Source organism: Rana temporaria, chromosome 6, assembly GCF_905171775.1.
Source record: "Rana temporaria chromosome 6, aRanTem1.1, whole genome shotgun sequence".
Classification (NCBI taxonomy): domain Eukaryota; kingdom Metazoa; phylum Chordata; class Amphibia; order Anura; family Ranidae; genus Rana; species Rana temporaria.
In genome coordinates, this window is record NC_053494.1 from 167,392,693 (window position 1) to 167,409,501 (window position 16,809).

Consider the following 16,809-nt stretch of genomic DNA (forward strand, 5'->3'; position numbering starts at 1 on the left):
GATTTGCACAGATCCTCCTCTTCTTGGGTCCCTCCCTACTGTTGAGTGACCCCACAGCAAACAGCTTGCTATGGGCTCAACCAAGCGGAGCTGCAGCTCTGTGTATCCATTCAGACGCGGAGCTTCAGTTTGGCCCCGCCCTCTATCTCTCCTGGTTGGCTGACAGCAGTGGGAGCCATTGGCACCGCTGCTGTGTCTCAGCCAATCAGGAGGGAGAGGCCTGGATGGCCGAAAGACTCGTGGACATTGCTGGATAGAGACCGGGCTCAGGTAAGTATTAAGGGGGTCTGCTGCACACAGAAGGGTTTCTTTAACTTAATGCATAAAATGTATTAAAGGGGTGTTCCGCCTGGGGGAAAAATAAAAAAGACAGCAGCTACAAATACTGTACCTGCTGACTTAATATAAGAACACTTACCTGTCCAGAGAGCCCATGATGCCAGACGATTTTTGGATTGGGTGCTGCCATCGCCATTCGTTGTAAGGGAACCCGCAATGAAGTCTTTCGGCTTCACAGCCGGTTCCCTGCTGTGCTTTCTAATTGGCCTGGGGGCAAGGGAAGGAGGAGGGGGCAAAACTTTCAAGGGACGGCGCTGTCACCCGGAAGTGGGGAAGCGGACCCGTCAAAAACAGATACCCGGTCCCTCCTCCCCCCTGAAAGGTGGCAAATGTGGCACCGGAGTTGGGGGAAAAAGCAGATTGATGGAACTCCGCTTTGAGATTAAAAAACACTTCTGCCTTTACAACCCCTTTAAGGTAAAGCGGAGGTTCACCCTAAAAAACATCTATATATCATTACATCCAGCATACTTCCGACATCTACAGTATACTGTTTTTTTTTGTTTTTTTTTGCGTACATACCGTTTTATTGTTATTTTCCCCCCGGCTTCTGGCTCCTGCTGGAGCGGGCGTTGCTATTCAGAGGTTAGATGATTGACGTCTGGTGAAAAACTTCCCCTGGCGCATAAGGCGCGTCACCAGTTTTCCGTAACTAGCCGACCTGCGAGTCGGCTCTATGCGGCGCTTGCGCCCACCGTGTAGAGCTGACTGCGCAGGCGCTATATAGAGCCGACTCGCAGGTCGGCTAGTTACGGAAAACTGGTGATGCGCCTTTTGCAACAGGGGAAGTTTTTCACCAGACGTCAATCATCTAACCTCTCAATAGGAACGCCCAATCCCGCGGGAGCCAGAACCCGGAGGGAAAATAACAATAAAACGGTATGTACGTAAAAAACAAAACAAAAACAAACAGCATACTGTAGATGTCGGAAGTATGCTGGATGTAATGGTATATAATTGTTTTAGGGTGAACCTCCGCTTTAAGTCAGGTATCGCCTGAGGGTGGCCAGAGTAGGAGATAGCTGGACAGATTGTGGTAGGAAGCTCCAGAGGATGGGAGAGGCTCGGGACAAGTCCTGGTGATGAGTAGAGGACAAGACAACTAGAGTTGGGAGGAGCTGAGAGGACGGTTTGGAGATATTTGGAGACAAGATCGGTTTTGTTGTTCAGGGCAGAGCAATGAATGGCCTTGTATGTTGTCAGGATTTTAAGGTACAGCTCCATGTCTCATCCTGACCTGTCAGATTCCAGCCTCTGAAAGATTCTTACAGGTTGACGGTAACGGGGCTCATTGGTGTGCTTGTACCCTCCACCACGCCGGGATCTCCTGCTCCGGAGCTGAACATCCAATGTACAGGAGGCTGGACACTGGAAGAGACTCGTCCCCCTTCCTCAGGATGGAAGAGTCTGATCTCATCAGTCCTAGAGAACACAACATAAGTACAAGGTGTCCTCATACACTATACAATCTTTCACAATTACCAAAACTAGGAGGACACATCTATCTATCCAATCAGAGAGGCCCTGCACTACAGAGGTGATGGTAAGGAGATTGTACAATCAGATTGTATGGTGTATGATTAGTATTAGAGCAGCATTGGGTGACATGATCCCAGGGGGAAGGACATGGAGTACTCCTGGGTCACATCCTCTGATAGATCTAATGTCACATTGATGACAGGTCCTCTTCTCTGCAGGCAAAGGCCTCAGTCACACCCGACCGGCTCCCTCCCATCCTCCACCCATCAGGATGAGCAGGGACCAGAACAATGACAGCCGTTAGGCCCCACTCCCAACAAGCCCCCACACCGGAAAAACCATAGCTCACCAGGCTCACTACTCCCCACCGGCTCCAATCACGTCACCGCCGTACACACTCCCTGAGAACCCCGCCCGCCACCGGACACATACACTCCGGGATGGATGATGTACGGAGAGCTGGAGGGACCACACTGCCAAAACAGCGCAAGGAAAATTACGTCACCCGCAAGAAGTGACAGGATCGGGCTCTCACTGCAAGAGGTCCAGCGATACACTTCCTGTGTGTCTCCAGGATGGCTACCATTTTGTTGTATCCCAAGTCATAAGATGTAATGGGTGAAAGTCTCCGGCATGGCAGCCAATAACCTCAGCGAACGTCTGGGAGTTCTGAAGACGGTTTTTACATCATTTTCTTTACAAAATGTTTATATTGTGTGTATTGTATCTGTATTAAATGAATGCATTAAATTATAATTATTAATCAGTTTTTTTCAGCATTAAAAAAAAAATTTTTAAGCGTTAATAGGTAATTGCACTTTTTTGGAATAAAAAAAAGGAAGCAAGTAAAAAAAATGTAAATAACATTTATTCATTTTTTTGTTTACAGGTTCTTATAGCGCGATCAAATTACATGACTCTTTACTATACCACCCAACTTTTTGAGCGATTGAGGGACGCCAATTAGCAAAGGTATGTAAGCATCGGACTCCTGCCGATGTACAAAAAAAGATTAGTTAAACCCACAAGTGCTTTTTTTACCAATTCTATTGGCTGTTGAAATTTACAAATGCAGCAATTTAGAAATTTAGAAATTGGGTGGAAGGTTTAGCGCTGGGAAACACTTTTTCAAAGATAAATAATGTATTTTATATACAACTATATAGATCAGAGCAAAATGAGGAGGAAAAAGGGACATTGTTTTAAAAAAAAAAGATTCCCCAAAAAAAATTTCACATTCTTTTTCCCCCAAAAAAATTGTTCACATTTTTTTTCAACATTTTTATTTTTAATTTTTTTTAAAAATATATATATGAAAATTTTTTGAAAAAGTTTGAAAATGTTTTTTTGGAGGAGCGGAGAGGACGGTTTGGGGAATATTTGGAGACAAGATTGGTGATGTTGTTTAACCTCTTCCTATCCGCGCTATAGCCGAAATACGGCTACAGCGTGGACCTGAATTGCCGGGAGGCTGTCTATATACGGCCTCCCCTTTCCTCGTTCCCCGCGCGCGCTCTCGAGTGCGCATCGGGGAACTTCTGTGCTGGCCGTCTCCCTTGTCACAGCCAATCACAGATCGCAGTAAATAGCCAATCACAGCGGCTATTTACAAGCGCGATCGTTGTGGCCAATGAGAGATGATCTCAAATGTAAACATATGAGATCATCTCTCATTGCCGGCTCTCCCTCCTCACACAGACAAAGCTTGTGAGGAGGGAGAGCGATCTGTGAGTTTGATACAAAGTGAGTGAGTGACATAAAGTGACAAAGTGACATATCAGGCCCAATCAGTGCCCAGTGCCCAATCAGTGCCAGGGAAACACTTGGTGCCTACCTGTGCCACCAGTACCACCTGTGCCACCAGTACCACCTGTGCCCACCTGTGCCACCTGTGATCAGTGCCCATCTGCCGCCTCAGTGCACATCTGCAATCAGTGCGTATCAGTGCCCACCTGTGCCACCTCATCAGTGCCCACCTGTGCCTCAGTCAATCAGTGCACATCTGTGCCGTCTCATCGGTGCACATCAGTACCCATCTCATCAGTACCCATCTCAGTGCCATCTGTGCCGCCTCATTAGTGCCATCTGTGCCGCTTCATTAGTGCCATCTGTGCTGCCTCATCAGTGCCATCTGTGCCGCCTCATCAGTGCACATCTGTGCATTCAATTAGTGCACATCTGTGCCGCCTCATCAGTGCACATCTGTTCCACCTCATCAGTACCCATCTGTTCCACCTCATCAGTACCCATCTGTGTTACCTCAGTACCCATCTGTGCCGCCTCATTAGTGCCCATATGTGCCGCCTTATTAGTGCCAATCTGTGCAAACAATCAGGGCCTCAACGCACGTCTGTGCCACCTCAACGCACATCTGTTCCGCCTCATTAGTGCCACCTGTGCCACCTCATTAGTGCCATCTGTGCTGCCTTATTAGTGCCTCATTAGTGCCATCTGTGCCGCCTCATCAGTGCCATCTGTGCCGCCTCATCAGTGCACATCTGTGCATTCAATTAGTGCACATCTATGCCACCTCATCAGTGCACATCTGTTCCACCTCATCATTACCCATCTGTTCCACCTCATCAGTACCCATCTGTGTCACCTCAGTACCCATCTGTGCCGCCTCATTAGGCACATCTGTGCAATCAGTACACATCTGTGCTGCCTCATCGGTGTACATCTGTTCCACCTCATCAGTACCCATCTGTTTCACCTCAGTGCCCATCTGTGCCGCCTCAGTGCCCATCTGTGCCACCTCATTAGGGCACATCTGTGCAATCAATCAGTGCACATCTGTGCCACCTCAGTGCACATATGTGCCACCTCATCAGGGCACATCTGTGCAATCAGTACACATCTGTGCTGCCTCATCGGTGTACATCTGTTCCACCTCATCAGTACCCATCTGTTCCACCTCAGTACCCATCTGTGCCCATCTGTGCCGCCTCAGTGCCCATCTGTGACACCTCATTAGGGCACATCTGTGCAATCAATCAGTGCACATCTGTGCCACCTCAGTGCACATCTGTGCCACCTCATTAGGGCACATCTGTGCAATCAATCAGTGCACATATGTGCCACCTCAGTGCACATATGTGCCACCTCAGTGCACATATGTGCCACACACCTGTGAAGTCGCATCACCACCGCCAGCAACCATGTCAAAACGTTGCTTTTCCACCGAGGAGGCATATCAAATTCTTTCCACGCCTGACGAGAGCAACGGGGAGCTCTCTTTTTCGGATTCCCATTTGGATTCTGAGTCGGACGTAAACTATGAGCCAGTCTACAGTAGTGGAACAGTGACAGGCTCAGAGGGGGAAGATAGTCAGCCCGCCAAACGAAGGCGCTCTGGTGAGGAGGCAGTGGCATCCACCAGCACCGCAGTGCCATCCACCAGCACCGAAGTGCCATCTACCAGCACCGAAGTGCCATCCACCAACACCGCAGTACCTTGGCAAGAAAGGCCAAGGACCCATGCCAGCCTTCCCTATGCCCTTCAGAACCCCTTGTGGCTTCCTCCTAATTCAGGAGAAGCCAACATTCCCCCTTTCACTGCCCAGCCAGGAGTCCAGGTGGACACAGAGAATTTTTCCCCAATACATTTTTTTGATTTAATTTTTACTGAGGACATGCTATCTAGAATTGTGGCCCAGTGCAACCTATATGCCGAACAATTTATTGCAAATAACCCAACATCTTATTATGCCCGTCCCTTTGAGTGGAGAGACCTAACGGTGGAGGAGTTTAGTTTTTGTTTAGGCCTCACATTTTGCATGGGACTCAACAAAAAAAATGAAATGCGATCCTTTTGGTCAAAACGCCCCATCTACCATATGCCAATCTTCTCTGCAACAATGCCCAGAACCAGATACTTTATGATCATGAGGTTCCTCCACTTCAATGATCATACCCAGTGCCTTCCCCAAAATCACCCAAATTTGGACAGGCTTTTCAAAATTCGCCCCTTATTAAATTATTTTTCGGAAGTATTCCCTCAGTTATTTACCCCGGACCAACCCATATGTGTGGATGAGTCCCTTGTAAAATTTAGTGGCAGACTTAAAATCAAGCAGTTTATCCCCAGCAAAAAGGCCCGCTATGGGGTGAAGGTTTTCAAACTATGTGAACGAGCCACAGGGTACCTGTATTCCTTCTTGGTCTACGAAGGGAAGGACACCCAGCTGCATCCCCCCAACTGCCCAGACTACTTGGGATCAAGTGGAAAAGTTGTTTGGCAACTCATCAACCCCCTACTGCACAAAGGCTACCATCTGTATGTAGATAATTTCTACACATCTCTTCCCCTGTTCCACAACCATCACCAAAAGCAGACGCCAGCATGTGGCACCGTCAGAAAAAATCGGAAGGGCTTTCCTCAAAGTCTTGTAAATAAAAGGTTGAGAAAAGGAGAATCGGCAAGTCTGCGAAACAAGGAGGTTCTGGCAGTGAAGTGGAAGGACAGAAGAGATGTGTATATGCTGTCTTCCATCCACAACAATTCCAGGACTACAATTCGTTCATGGGGGAGGTCGACTTTAACGACCAAATGTTGGAACCCTACCTTGCCACAAGGCGGACGTACCATTGGTACAAAAAAGTAGCAATTTATTTTTTTAATTTGGCCGTATACAATTTATATATTATTTATCGCAAGTCCACCCAAAACCACCTACCCTTCCTTGGCTACCAGGAGGAAATCACCACTGCCCTGATATTCCAGAACGACCTACCCCAAAACATCCGATCAGATGTTCTAAGTTGACTCTCCGAACATCACTTTCCAGATAAAGTCCCTCCCACAGCAACAGGCCGACGAGGTCAAAAGGTTCTGCATTCCCATGGATGTATCACTAGGTGCTGCACTCCCATGGATGGGTTACTAGGTTCTGCATTCCCATGGATGGGTTACTAGGTTCTGCATTCCCATGGATGGATCACTAGGTGCTGCACTCCCATGGATGGGTTACTAGGTGCTGCAATCCCATGGATGGGTTACTAGTTGCTGCATTCCCATGGATGGATCACTAGGTGCTGCACTCCCATTGATGGGTTACTAAGTGCTGCACTCCCATGAATGGGTTACTAGGTGCTGCACTCCCATGGATGGGTTACTAGTTGCTGCATTCCCATGGATGGGTTACTAGGTGCTGCACTCCCATGGATGGGTTACTAGGTTCTGCATTCCCATGGATGGGTTACTAGGTGCTGCATTCCCATGGATGGATCACTAGGTGCTGCACTCCCATGGATGGGTTACTAAGTGCTGCACTCCCATGAATGGGTTACTAGGTGCTGCACTCCCATGGATGGGTTACTAGTTGCTGCACTCCCATGAATGGGTTACTAGGTGCTGCACTCCCATGGATGGGTTACTAGGTGCAGCACTCCCATGAATGGGTTATTAGGTGCTGCACTCCCATGGATGGGTTACTAGTTGCTGCACTCCCATGAATGGGTTAATAGTTTCTGCACTCCCATGGATGGGTTACTAGATGCTGCACTCCCATGGATGGGTTACTAGGTGCTGCACTCCCATGGATGGGTTACTAGTTGCTGCACTCCCATGGATGGGTTACTAGGTACTGCACTCCCATGGATGGGTCACTAGTTTCTGCACTCCCATGGATGGGTTACTAGTTGCTGCACTCCCATGGATGGGTCACTAGTTTCTGCACTCCCATGGATGGGTTACTAGGTGCTGCACTCCCATGGATGGGTTACTAGTTTCTGCACTCCCATGGATGGGTCACTAGTTTCTGCACTCCCATGGATGGGTCACTAGGTACTGCACTCCCATGGATGGGTCACTAGTTTCTGCACTCCCATGAATGGGTCACTAGGTGGTGCACTCCAATGGATGGGTCACTAGGTGCTGCACTCCCATGGATGGGTTACTAGTTTCTGCACTCCCATGGATGGGTTACTAGGTGCTGCACTCCCATGGATGGGTCACTAGTTTCTGCACTCCCATGGATGGGTTACTAGGTGCTGCACTCCCATGGATGGGTTACTAGTTTCTGCACTCCCATGGATGGGTTACTAGGTACTGCACTCCCATGGATGGGTCACTAGTTTCTGCACTCCCATGGATGGGTCACTAGTTTCTGCACTCCCATGGATGGGTTACTAGGTGCTGCACTCCCATGGATGGGTTACTAGTTTCTGCACTCCCATGGATGGGTTACTAGTTGCTGCACTCCCATGGATGGGTCACTAGTTTCTGCACTCCCATGGATGGGTCACTAGGTGCTGCACTCCCATGGATGGGTTACTAGTTGCTGCACTCCCATGGATGGGTCACTAGGTGCTGCACTCCCATGGATGGGTTACTAGGTGCTGCACTCCCATGGATGGGTTACTAGTTGCTGCACTCCCATGGATGGGTCACTAGGTGCTGCACTCCTATGGATGGGTCACTAGGTGCTGCACTCCCATGGATGGGTCACTAGGTGCTGCACTCCCGTGGATGGGTCACTAGTTTCTGCACTCCCATGGATGGGTTACTAGTTGCTGCACTCCCATGGATGGGTCACTAGTTTCTGCACTCCCATGGATGGGTCACTAGTTTCTGCACTCCCATGGATGGGTTACTAGTTGCTGCACTCCCATGGATGGGTTACTAGGTACTGCACTCCCATGGATGGGTCACTAGTTTCTGCACTCCCATGGATGGGTTACTAGTTGCTGCACTCCCATGGATGGGTAACTAGTTTCTGCACTCCCATGGATGGGTTACTAGGTGCTGCACTCCCATGGATGGGTCACTAGTTTCTGCACTCCCATGAATGGGTCACTAGGTGGTGCACTCCCATGGATGGGTCACTAGGTGTTGCACTCCCATGGATGGGTCACTAGTTTCTGCACTCCCATGGATGGGTCACTAGGCGTTGCACTCCCATGGATGGGTCACTAGTTTCTGCACTCCCATGGATGGGTCACTAGGTGCTGCACTCCCATGGATGGGTCACTAGTTTCTGCACTCCCATGGATGGGTCACTAGGTGCTGCACTCCCATGGATGGGTCACTAGGTGCTGCACTCCCATGGATGGGTCACTAGGTGCAGGACTCCCATGGATGGGTTAATAGTTTCTGCACTCCCATGGATGGGTTACTAGATGCTGCACTCCCATGGATGGGTCACTAGGTGCTGCACTCCCATGGATGGGTCACTAGGTGTTGCACTCCCATGGATGGGTTACTAGTTTCTGCACTCCCATGGATGGGTCACTAGGTGCAGGACTCCCATGGATGGGTCACTATGTGCTGCACTCCCATGGATGGGTCACTAGGTGCAGGACTCCCATGGATGGGTTACTAGTTGCTGCACTCCCATGGATGGGTCACTAGTTTCTGCACTCCCATGGATGGGTTACTAGTTGCTGCACTCCCATGGATGGGTTACTAGTTGCTGCACTCCCATGGATGGGTCACTAGGTGCTGCACTCCCATGAATGGGTTAATAGTTTCTGCACTCCCATGGATGGGTTACTAGGTGCTGCATTCCCATGGATGGGTTAATAGTTTCTGCACTCCCATGGATGGGTTACTAGGTGCTGCACTCCCATGGATGGGTTACTAGTTGCTGCACTCCCATGGATGGGTTACTAGTTGCTGCACTCCCATGGATGGGTTACTAGGTGCTGCACTCCCATGGATGGGTCACTAGGTGTTGCACTCCCATGGATGGGTTACTAGGTGCTGCACTCCCATGGATGGGTTACTAGGTGCTGCACTCCCATGGATGGGTCACTAGGTGCTGCACTCTCATGGATGGGTTACTAGTTTCTGCACTCCCATGGATGGGTCACTAGGTGCTGCACTCCCATGGATGGGTTACTAGGTGCTGTACTCCCATGGATGGGTTACTAGGTGCTGCACTCCCATGGATGGGTCACTAGGTGCTGCACTCCCATGGATGGGTTACTAGGTGCTGCACTCCCATGGATGGGTCACTAGTTTCTGCACTCCTATGGATGGGTCACTAGGTGCTGCACTCCCATGGATGGGTCACTAGGTGCTGCACTCCCATGGATGGGTCACTAGGTGCTGCACTCCCATGGATGGGTCACTAGGTGCTGCACTCCCATGGATGGGTTACTAGTTGCTGCACTCCCATGAATGGGTTACTAGGTGCTGCACTCCAATGGATGGGTCACTAGGTGCTGCACTCCAATGGATGGGTCACTAGGTGCTGCACTCCCATGGATGGGTCACTAGGTGCTGCACTCCCATGGATGGGTCACTAGGCGTTGCACTCCCATGGATGGGTCACTAGGTGCTGCACTCCCATGGATGGGTCACTAGGTGCAGCACTCCCATGGATGGGTTACTAGGTGATGCATTTCTTCTGGCGTCATTAGAACTACGTTTTTCCTTGTGGCCCAGTGATTTTCCTATATTTGGTAAGTTGTCGGTTTGATGAAGTTACTGATTTAATTTTTCCTTCTGTCTGGTCTTGTGAAAGAGGAAATTGCCTCAACACTTCTCTTTTCTCCTCACAGCTGGAAAAACGAGAAGAGCCATCGAAGCCTCAGAGCAAAGTCACAGCCTGCACTGCGAGCCCACTGAATGCCACGCCATGCCGGTCCTGACACTCCACCACCGGTATAGTCCACCGCTATGAGGGGGTAAGAATCCTTCTACTAATTTCGACTTCTAATGCAGAATATTACATTGTAGACTTCTGTAGTCTGGGGAAGGTGATAGTGAAATCAGCTGCTGATGATAGACTCCAATACCCAGTGCAGAAACCTTGTGTGTACAGCGAGGAGAGTGGGGGAGGATTACTGTTACCGAATGGGAATTGCTGAGGATTGTTGTTGGAGAGTTCCACCACTCCTGGCTTCTGCAGCACTATACATTTTTTGTAGAAAAATACATTTATGAGTAAAATCTTCACCAGTGTTCGCACTGCCATCTTATTCACCGATATAAAATAAGCAGTTCGATTATTCAGTCCTGAAGAAGCTGGAAATGCACGAAATGCGCTAACTGAATCTAGAGTGCGGACACAATCTTGTCATGTAAAATTTTCAAGCTTGTTTTAAAAGAACAAGTAGATTTAAAAGATTATCTGTAATAAAGGGGTTGATTTACTAAAGGCAAATAGCCTGTGCACTTTGCAAAGAGAAGTTTCACTCTGCAAGAGCAGTTGCTCCAGAGCTTAGTAAATGAGTAGTATAGGCACTGTATTCATCACTCATAAGGTCAGGGTTAGCTTGGTGTTTAAGGTAAATCTGTACTTTTCCCATTTGGGGTTCAATCATATCTGACCTCCAACCTTCCCTACAGTCTATACACGCTTCTCTCCTGTATTGAAATGGCTTACTCTGATTTTGCTTCACACTGTGAGCTTCTCACAATGTGCATTAGAAGCTTCAGGTCAGATAGAGCCCGTCTCATTTCCTGGCTTAACGCAAGGGCACTCCTGGGCACTGCCCAGGGGCCCCAGGTACATGGGGCCCCACAATAATCTTGCATTACATCATACTTGCCAACTGTCCTGGATTTGCTGTGACAGTCATGCTTTTTGCTAAACTGTCCTGATATGGTCGTGTCCCGGGAAGCGTCCCAGAACCTATACTGTGTCCTCCTGATCCCAGTATTGTGTCCTTCTGCTCCCTGTACTGTGTCCTCCTGATCCCAGTATTGTGTCCTCCCGATCCCAGTATTGTGTCCTCCTGCTCCCTGTACTGTGTCCTCCTGATCCCAGTATTGTGTCCTCCTGCTCCCTGTACTGTGTCCTCCTGATCCCAGTATTGTGTCCTCCTGCTCCCTGTACTGTGTCCTCCTGCTCCCTGTACTGTGTCCTCCTGATCCCAGTATTGTGTCCTTCTGCTCCCTGTACTGTGTCCTCCTGATCCCAGTATTGTGTCCTCCTGATCCCAGTATTGTGTCCTCCTGATCCCAGTATTGTGTCCTCCTGATCCCAGTATTGTGTCCTTCTGATCCCAGTATTGTGTCCTTCTGATCCCAGTATTGTGTCCTCCTGCTCCCTGTACTGTGTCCTCCTGATCCCAGTATTGTGTCCTTCTGCTCCCTGTACTGTGTCCTCCTGATCCCAGTATTGTGTCCTCCTGATCCCAGTATTGTGTCCTTCTGATCCCAGTATTGTGTCCTCCTGCTCCCTGTACTGTGTCCTCCTGATCCCAGTATTGTGTCCTCCTGATCCCAGTATTGTGTCCTCCTGATCCCAGTACTGTGTCCTCCTGATCCCAGTATTGTGTCCTCCTGATCCCAGTATTGTGTCCTCCTGATCCCAGTATTGTGTCCTCCTGATCCCAGTATTGTGTCCTCCTGATCCCAGTATTTTGTCCACCTGATCCCAGTATTGTGTCCTCCTGATCCCTGTACTGTGCTCTTTGTGTTGACTAGTCTTTGATTTCTGGAATGTTTTCCTTTTGTAAAATCGATTTTATTGAAAGTACTAATGAATATATGTTTAATTCTATCAACTATTTATACTTTATTTTCTTGAAAGTAGGTGTGTAAATTGGGGAAGGTTGGTAGGGGCCTCAGTGCATTACTTTGCCCAGGGGCCCATGATGCTATTAAGATGGCCCTCCTTGTTGCTTACCTGTTGCTGACCTTGGTCTGTATCCTGACACTGCCTCTGTCTTATGTTTCTATACCAATAGCTATCAACTTTTTGAGATGGGAATGAGGGACACCTATTAACAAAAGTATATAGGCATAGGACACACCCCTGCCACACCCACTTAAAGGAGAATTGTACAAAAAAAAGATTAGTTAAACCCACAAGTGTTTTTTTTCCTTCCAAATCAGCGACAGTCCCTTGAAATCAGGGACAGTTAAGTGATCTGCTATACCCCACTGCCCACCTGTTGCTGACCTCGGTCTTTATTCTGACACTGCTTCTGTCTTATGTTCCTGTACTTTGCTGCTTGCCTGTTGCTGACCTCCACCTGTATCCTAATGCTGTCTTTGCCTTCTAATTTGGCTTTGCACAGCTACTGATGACCTTCAGCTTGTAATTGTGTTTTTTTTCCTTTCTCTTTTAGAACTGATAATTTTTTTTGTGTGCTGTCGATTTAAATTTCTTATTTTACTTTTGTTTTTGGCTGTCAGTGACCACCAAAAAACACCTTAAAGCGGTTGTATACCCCAAATAAAAAAAAAAAAAAACCTGTGAGGCAAATGCATAATGAGCTAGTATGACTAGCATACTAGCTCATTATCAATTACTTACTTTAGATCGAAGCCCCCGCAGCGGTCCTCGGACACGTCCTACATTGCCGCCATGATACCCGGAGTGACTTCCGGGTATCGCCGCTCCGGCGCTGTGACTGGCCGGAGCGGCGATGATGTCATTCCCGCGCATGCACGAGGAACGGCACGATCCCCGCGCATGTGCACATTTCCGTCACTTTCCGGCAGGCTCTCATTTAAGAGCTGCCGCGCTCAGTGTGCCTGTGCCGTTGTCTACGGCGCGAGTGCGCTGTAGACATCAGCGCCAGCTTTTTTGCAAATATCTCCTTAACCAAAAATGTGTCAAAATTGTCCGATGTGTCCGCCATAATGTCGCAGTCACGAAAAAAATCGCTGATCGCCGCCATTACTAGTAAAAAAAAAAATTATTAACTCCAAGGTAGCTGCATGCGCAGCAAAAAGCAGCTCAGCAACGAGGACGGCTCTCTGAATGCCCATCTGAATGATCCCTACGTATCTTTTATTGGGCGCTTATTGCAAATCACTTGTCATTGACCACTATAGATTTTGGGGAAGTAAAATCTCTCAATTTTATTTTGGGGAAATATAATCTCTTGATTTTCCTCCTCGGTATTCATGTGATTGGAATGACATCATCAGTTTATATCCTATAATGAACCTACAATATGCAGTCTGCTTTCATTTCCTGTGTTCATGGACCGCGTTATTCCAACCACAATGTAATTTGATGCAGTGACACAGAGATGCAGCGTGACCGTCCTCCATTATATCCCACCAGCCAATAGTCATTGTCCTGTCCGTCATGTGACTACCGGGAAAGTCTCTGTGATAAAAAGAGGAACATTGTAAACTGACACAGAGCCTTTGTTATGGGACCATGGGGAAGTGGCATCTGTTAGTGCTGGAGCACTACAAGGCCCAGCATGTCCAGGAATCCTCAGGATGACGATAACATTAAAGGATTACTATGATAAACTACTAGCTGCTCTACTGAAAACGATCCTGGGGCTAATTATAGAGGGGCACAGGATCTGATTTGTCTTTTCTTTTTCTTTTTTTTCTTTTGTTTAAAGCTTCAGCTTCTAGAATTCTAGAAATCATATTTGTTTTATCTCATTATCAGGAATGAGCGAAATCAGAACTGTTTTGTAGAAGAATTTCTGACTTATTCTGTACAGAAATCTTTTGAGCCAGGTGGTGCTTGCAGGGCCATCCACAGATTGAATTTCAACCTAAAAAATAATCCTAGTGCTAACCCTAATGTTAACACTAAGCCTAACACTAATCCTAATGGTAACACTTAGGCCGCGTACACACGGTCGGTCCATCCGATGAGAAAGGTCCGAGGTTAACCGATGAAGCAGACTGATGGTCTGATGTGCCTACACACCATCAGCTCAAAAACCGATCGAGTCCAACGCGGTGACGTAAAACACAACGACGTGCAGAGAAAAATGAAGTTCAATGCTTCCAAGCATGTGTCGACTTGATTCTGAGCATGCGCGGGTTTGGAACCAATGCTTTTGCGTACTAACCATCGGTTTTGACCTATCGGTTAGCGGTCCATCGGTTCAATTTTAAAGCAAGTTCTACATTTTTAGACCGAAGGATAACTGACCGATGGGGCCCACACACGGTCGGTTTGGACCGATGAAACTGAGCTTCAGTCCGTTTTCATCGGTTTTGTCTGATCGTGTGTACAGGGCCTAAGCCTAACAGTAAGGCCTCGTACACACGACCGAACATGTCTGCTGAAACTGGTCCGCTGACCAGTTTCAGCAGACATGTTTGGTCGTGTGTACAGCCGACCGGACCGGATTCCCGGCCGACCGGACTTTTTCCAGCAGACAAATGTTTCTTAGCATGCTAAGCAGTGGCAGTGAGATGAGTCATTAAAAAAAAAAATAATAATCTATATTCGGTACAGCCTACTTTCTGGACTGTTCTGAAAATCATGGTGCATCACGAGTGTAAGGTCAATTCAATTCAAAAACAATTCAAGCTAATGGGATGTGCAGTACCGCATTTGGCCAGAGGTGCGGCGGCGTCGGTGACACTTGGAACCACTCAGAATCACGCAAAAATACTCGGAAATACTCAGTACCCAAGGGTTTCTGAGATCAGCCGAGCTGTCCCAGAGTATTTCTGAGGCTCTCCGGCGCCCCCCCACCTCTGGCCACATGCGGTATTGCATGCCATAGAAGTCAATGCGGAACAAATTATCTTAGTTTCCATTGACTTCTATGGGGAAACTCGCATTGATATGCGAGTGCTTTATTGTTTAGTCCTACTTATACTGTATGTCCTACTTGTTTATTTTGACAAATTTAGTCTAAGCCTGTCTATCTTAGTAGATTTATGAATTGTTATTGTTTTCTAGGTGAAACAACTCTTAAGTCATCAGAATGTTTTCGGAGGCGTTCCTTTGTACCGTCATGTTTGAGAAGGAGATGGACGGTATCTCTGGGCAGGATGAAGCACACAATAAGATTTCCCGGAGTCGTCCCCATAACAATGTGCACCATGCAGAGGAACACCATTGCTGTAAGGTGACATCCACTGGGGGCCATGAGGAGGAGCGTCACTGCCATAAATGGAATTCTGCTGTGTCTTCATCCCAAGCCTTGACCATTCCCAGCAGAGATGCGGTGGCCACTAGCGGTAGTCTGGACTTGTACACCTCCTGGTCCAGCAACTATGCAAGCCTCTACAAAAATTATCCAGACCTTCACATTGGAGGAGACCACATCCTGAAGAAGAAGGACTCTGGCTGTGTCCTGGAGTGCGAGGATGGCCCAGTGTTGCTCTCAGTGGACATTGACAGCAGTAGTCCTCCTACTGACCTCCTGGAAGGACCTCCAGAAGAAGGTGTTCTAAACAGCGAGGACGGCAATGTCTTACAATCTTCCCCCTTTTCCAACTCTGTCCTCAATGGCTTCCTGGAGAAAAAGATGCAGGAGCTCTACAAACAATGCTTTGAGGAGACTCTGCTGACCAACGGTTCTCCCAACCCCAGGTGGCCGTACGTCCTCATGGCCAACCTCAACCAGATGAGTCTGATGGTTTCCCAGGAGCAGAACATGGACCAGGCGAGGGCCAGAGAGGCCATTCTGCAGTACCTGTGCAGTGCCACCAGCTCAGAGTTTGTTACCCCCATCCTCCACATCTCTGGTCAAGACAACAAGAAGAGATCCAGCACTTTGTCAAAAAAGCTCCGCCCTTAAAAAAAAGCCATTTTGCACACAGTAAAGGGTAATGCCCTGGTGGCATTGTGACTAGAGGTCAGAACTGGATTAATTCAAAAACCTTTCCCTTAGAAGGGTGTAGAAGGACCTCTGCACCTTCTCAAGCAGCTTCACATAGTCATCAACCAGGACATAAAGACCTGAACATCAGGGGGAACTCCTTAACCACAGCAAATATAATCTAAAGCTGCACAATGAACTCAATGAACATTTACTGTACATATTCTGTGCTGTGTAACGCTAGTATGCCATGCCTTGCAGGGGATACCCCCCCAATGCTGCGGTCAGGGCCGTTTGAAGGAATTTGGGGGCCCCAAGCAAAATGGGGGCCCCCAAGCACCCCCCCCCCCCCCGCATGCAAAGCCTACGTTAACGCTACACTAATTTTTTTTTCTATTCTTACATCCCGTTCTTCCCTGTAGTCTGCCGCTGTAGCGTGGCCGAGCTCCTCTTCCCCCTGCCTCTTCCCCAGTCCCCTATCAGATAGTGCCAGGTACCGCGCGTGGTACAGGAGATTCAGTTTCCTGTCTTCCCGGCCGGACTCAGTGTGCA

The 16,809-nt window shown here is 48.3% G+C and overlaps 2 protein-coding genes across 8 annotated transcripts in view; one reads left to right on the forward strand and one right to left on the reverse strand.

The window, feature by feature from the left end:
* DYNC1I2 (dynein cytoplasmic 1 intermediate chain 2) overlaps positions 1 to 2,323 on the reverse strand; it is a 172,193-nt gene extending 169,870 nt beyond the window's left edge. For 4 of the 7 annotated variants that reach the window (XM_040357761.1, XM_040357763.1, XM_040357759.1 and 1 more), the window contains exon 1: positions 2,168 to 2,321. The gene's annotated coding sequence lies outside the window, so the exon portion shown is untranslated. Of the gene's footprint in view, positions 1 to 2,167 lie in introns of all 7 variants that reach the window. The other 3 variants (XM_040357757.1, XM_040357760.1, XM_040357762.1) reach the window with 3 other exon arrangements.
* An 8,011-nt stretch (positions 2,324 to 10,334) lies between these two features.
* On the forward strand, positions 10,335 to 16,591 carry LOC120942689 (TLR adapter interacting with SLC15A4 on the lysosome-like). Its single transcript, XM_040355622.1, has 2 exons — positions 10,335 to 10,449; positions 15,393 to 16,591. The coding sequence occupies exon 2, from the start codon at positions 15,418 to 15,420 to the stop codon at positions 16,234 to 16,236; it is 819 nt and encodes a 272-aa protein (XP_040211556.1). The 5' UTR covers positions 10,335 to 10,449; positions 15,393 to 15,417; the 3' UTR covers positions 16,237 to 16,591.
* The last annotated feature ends 218 nt before the right edge of the window (positions 16,592 to 16,809 follow it).

What these genes read in the sequence shown, in the direction of transcription:
- LOC120942689 (XM_040355622.1), top strand. Translation starts at nt 15,418, where the DNA reads ATGTTTTCGGAGGCGTTCCTTTGTACCGTCATGTTTGAGAAGGAGATG.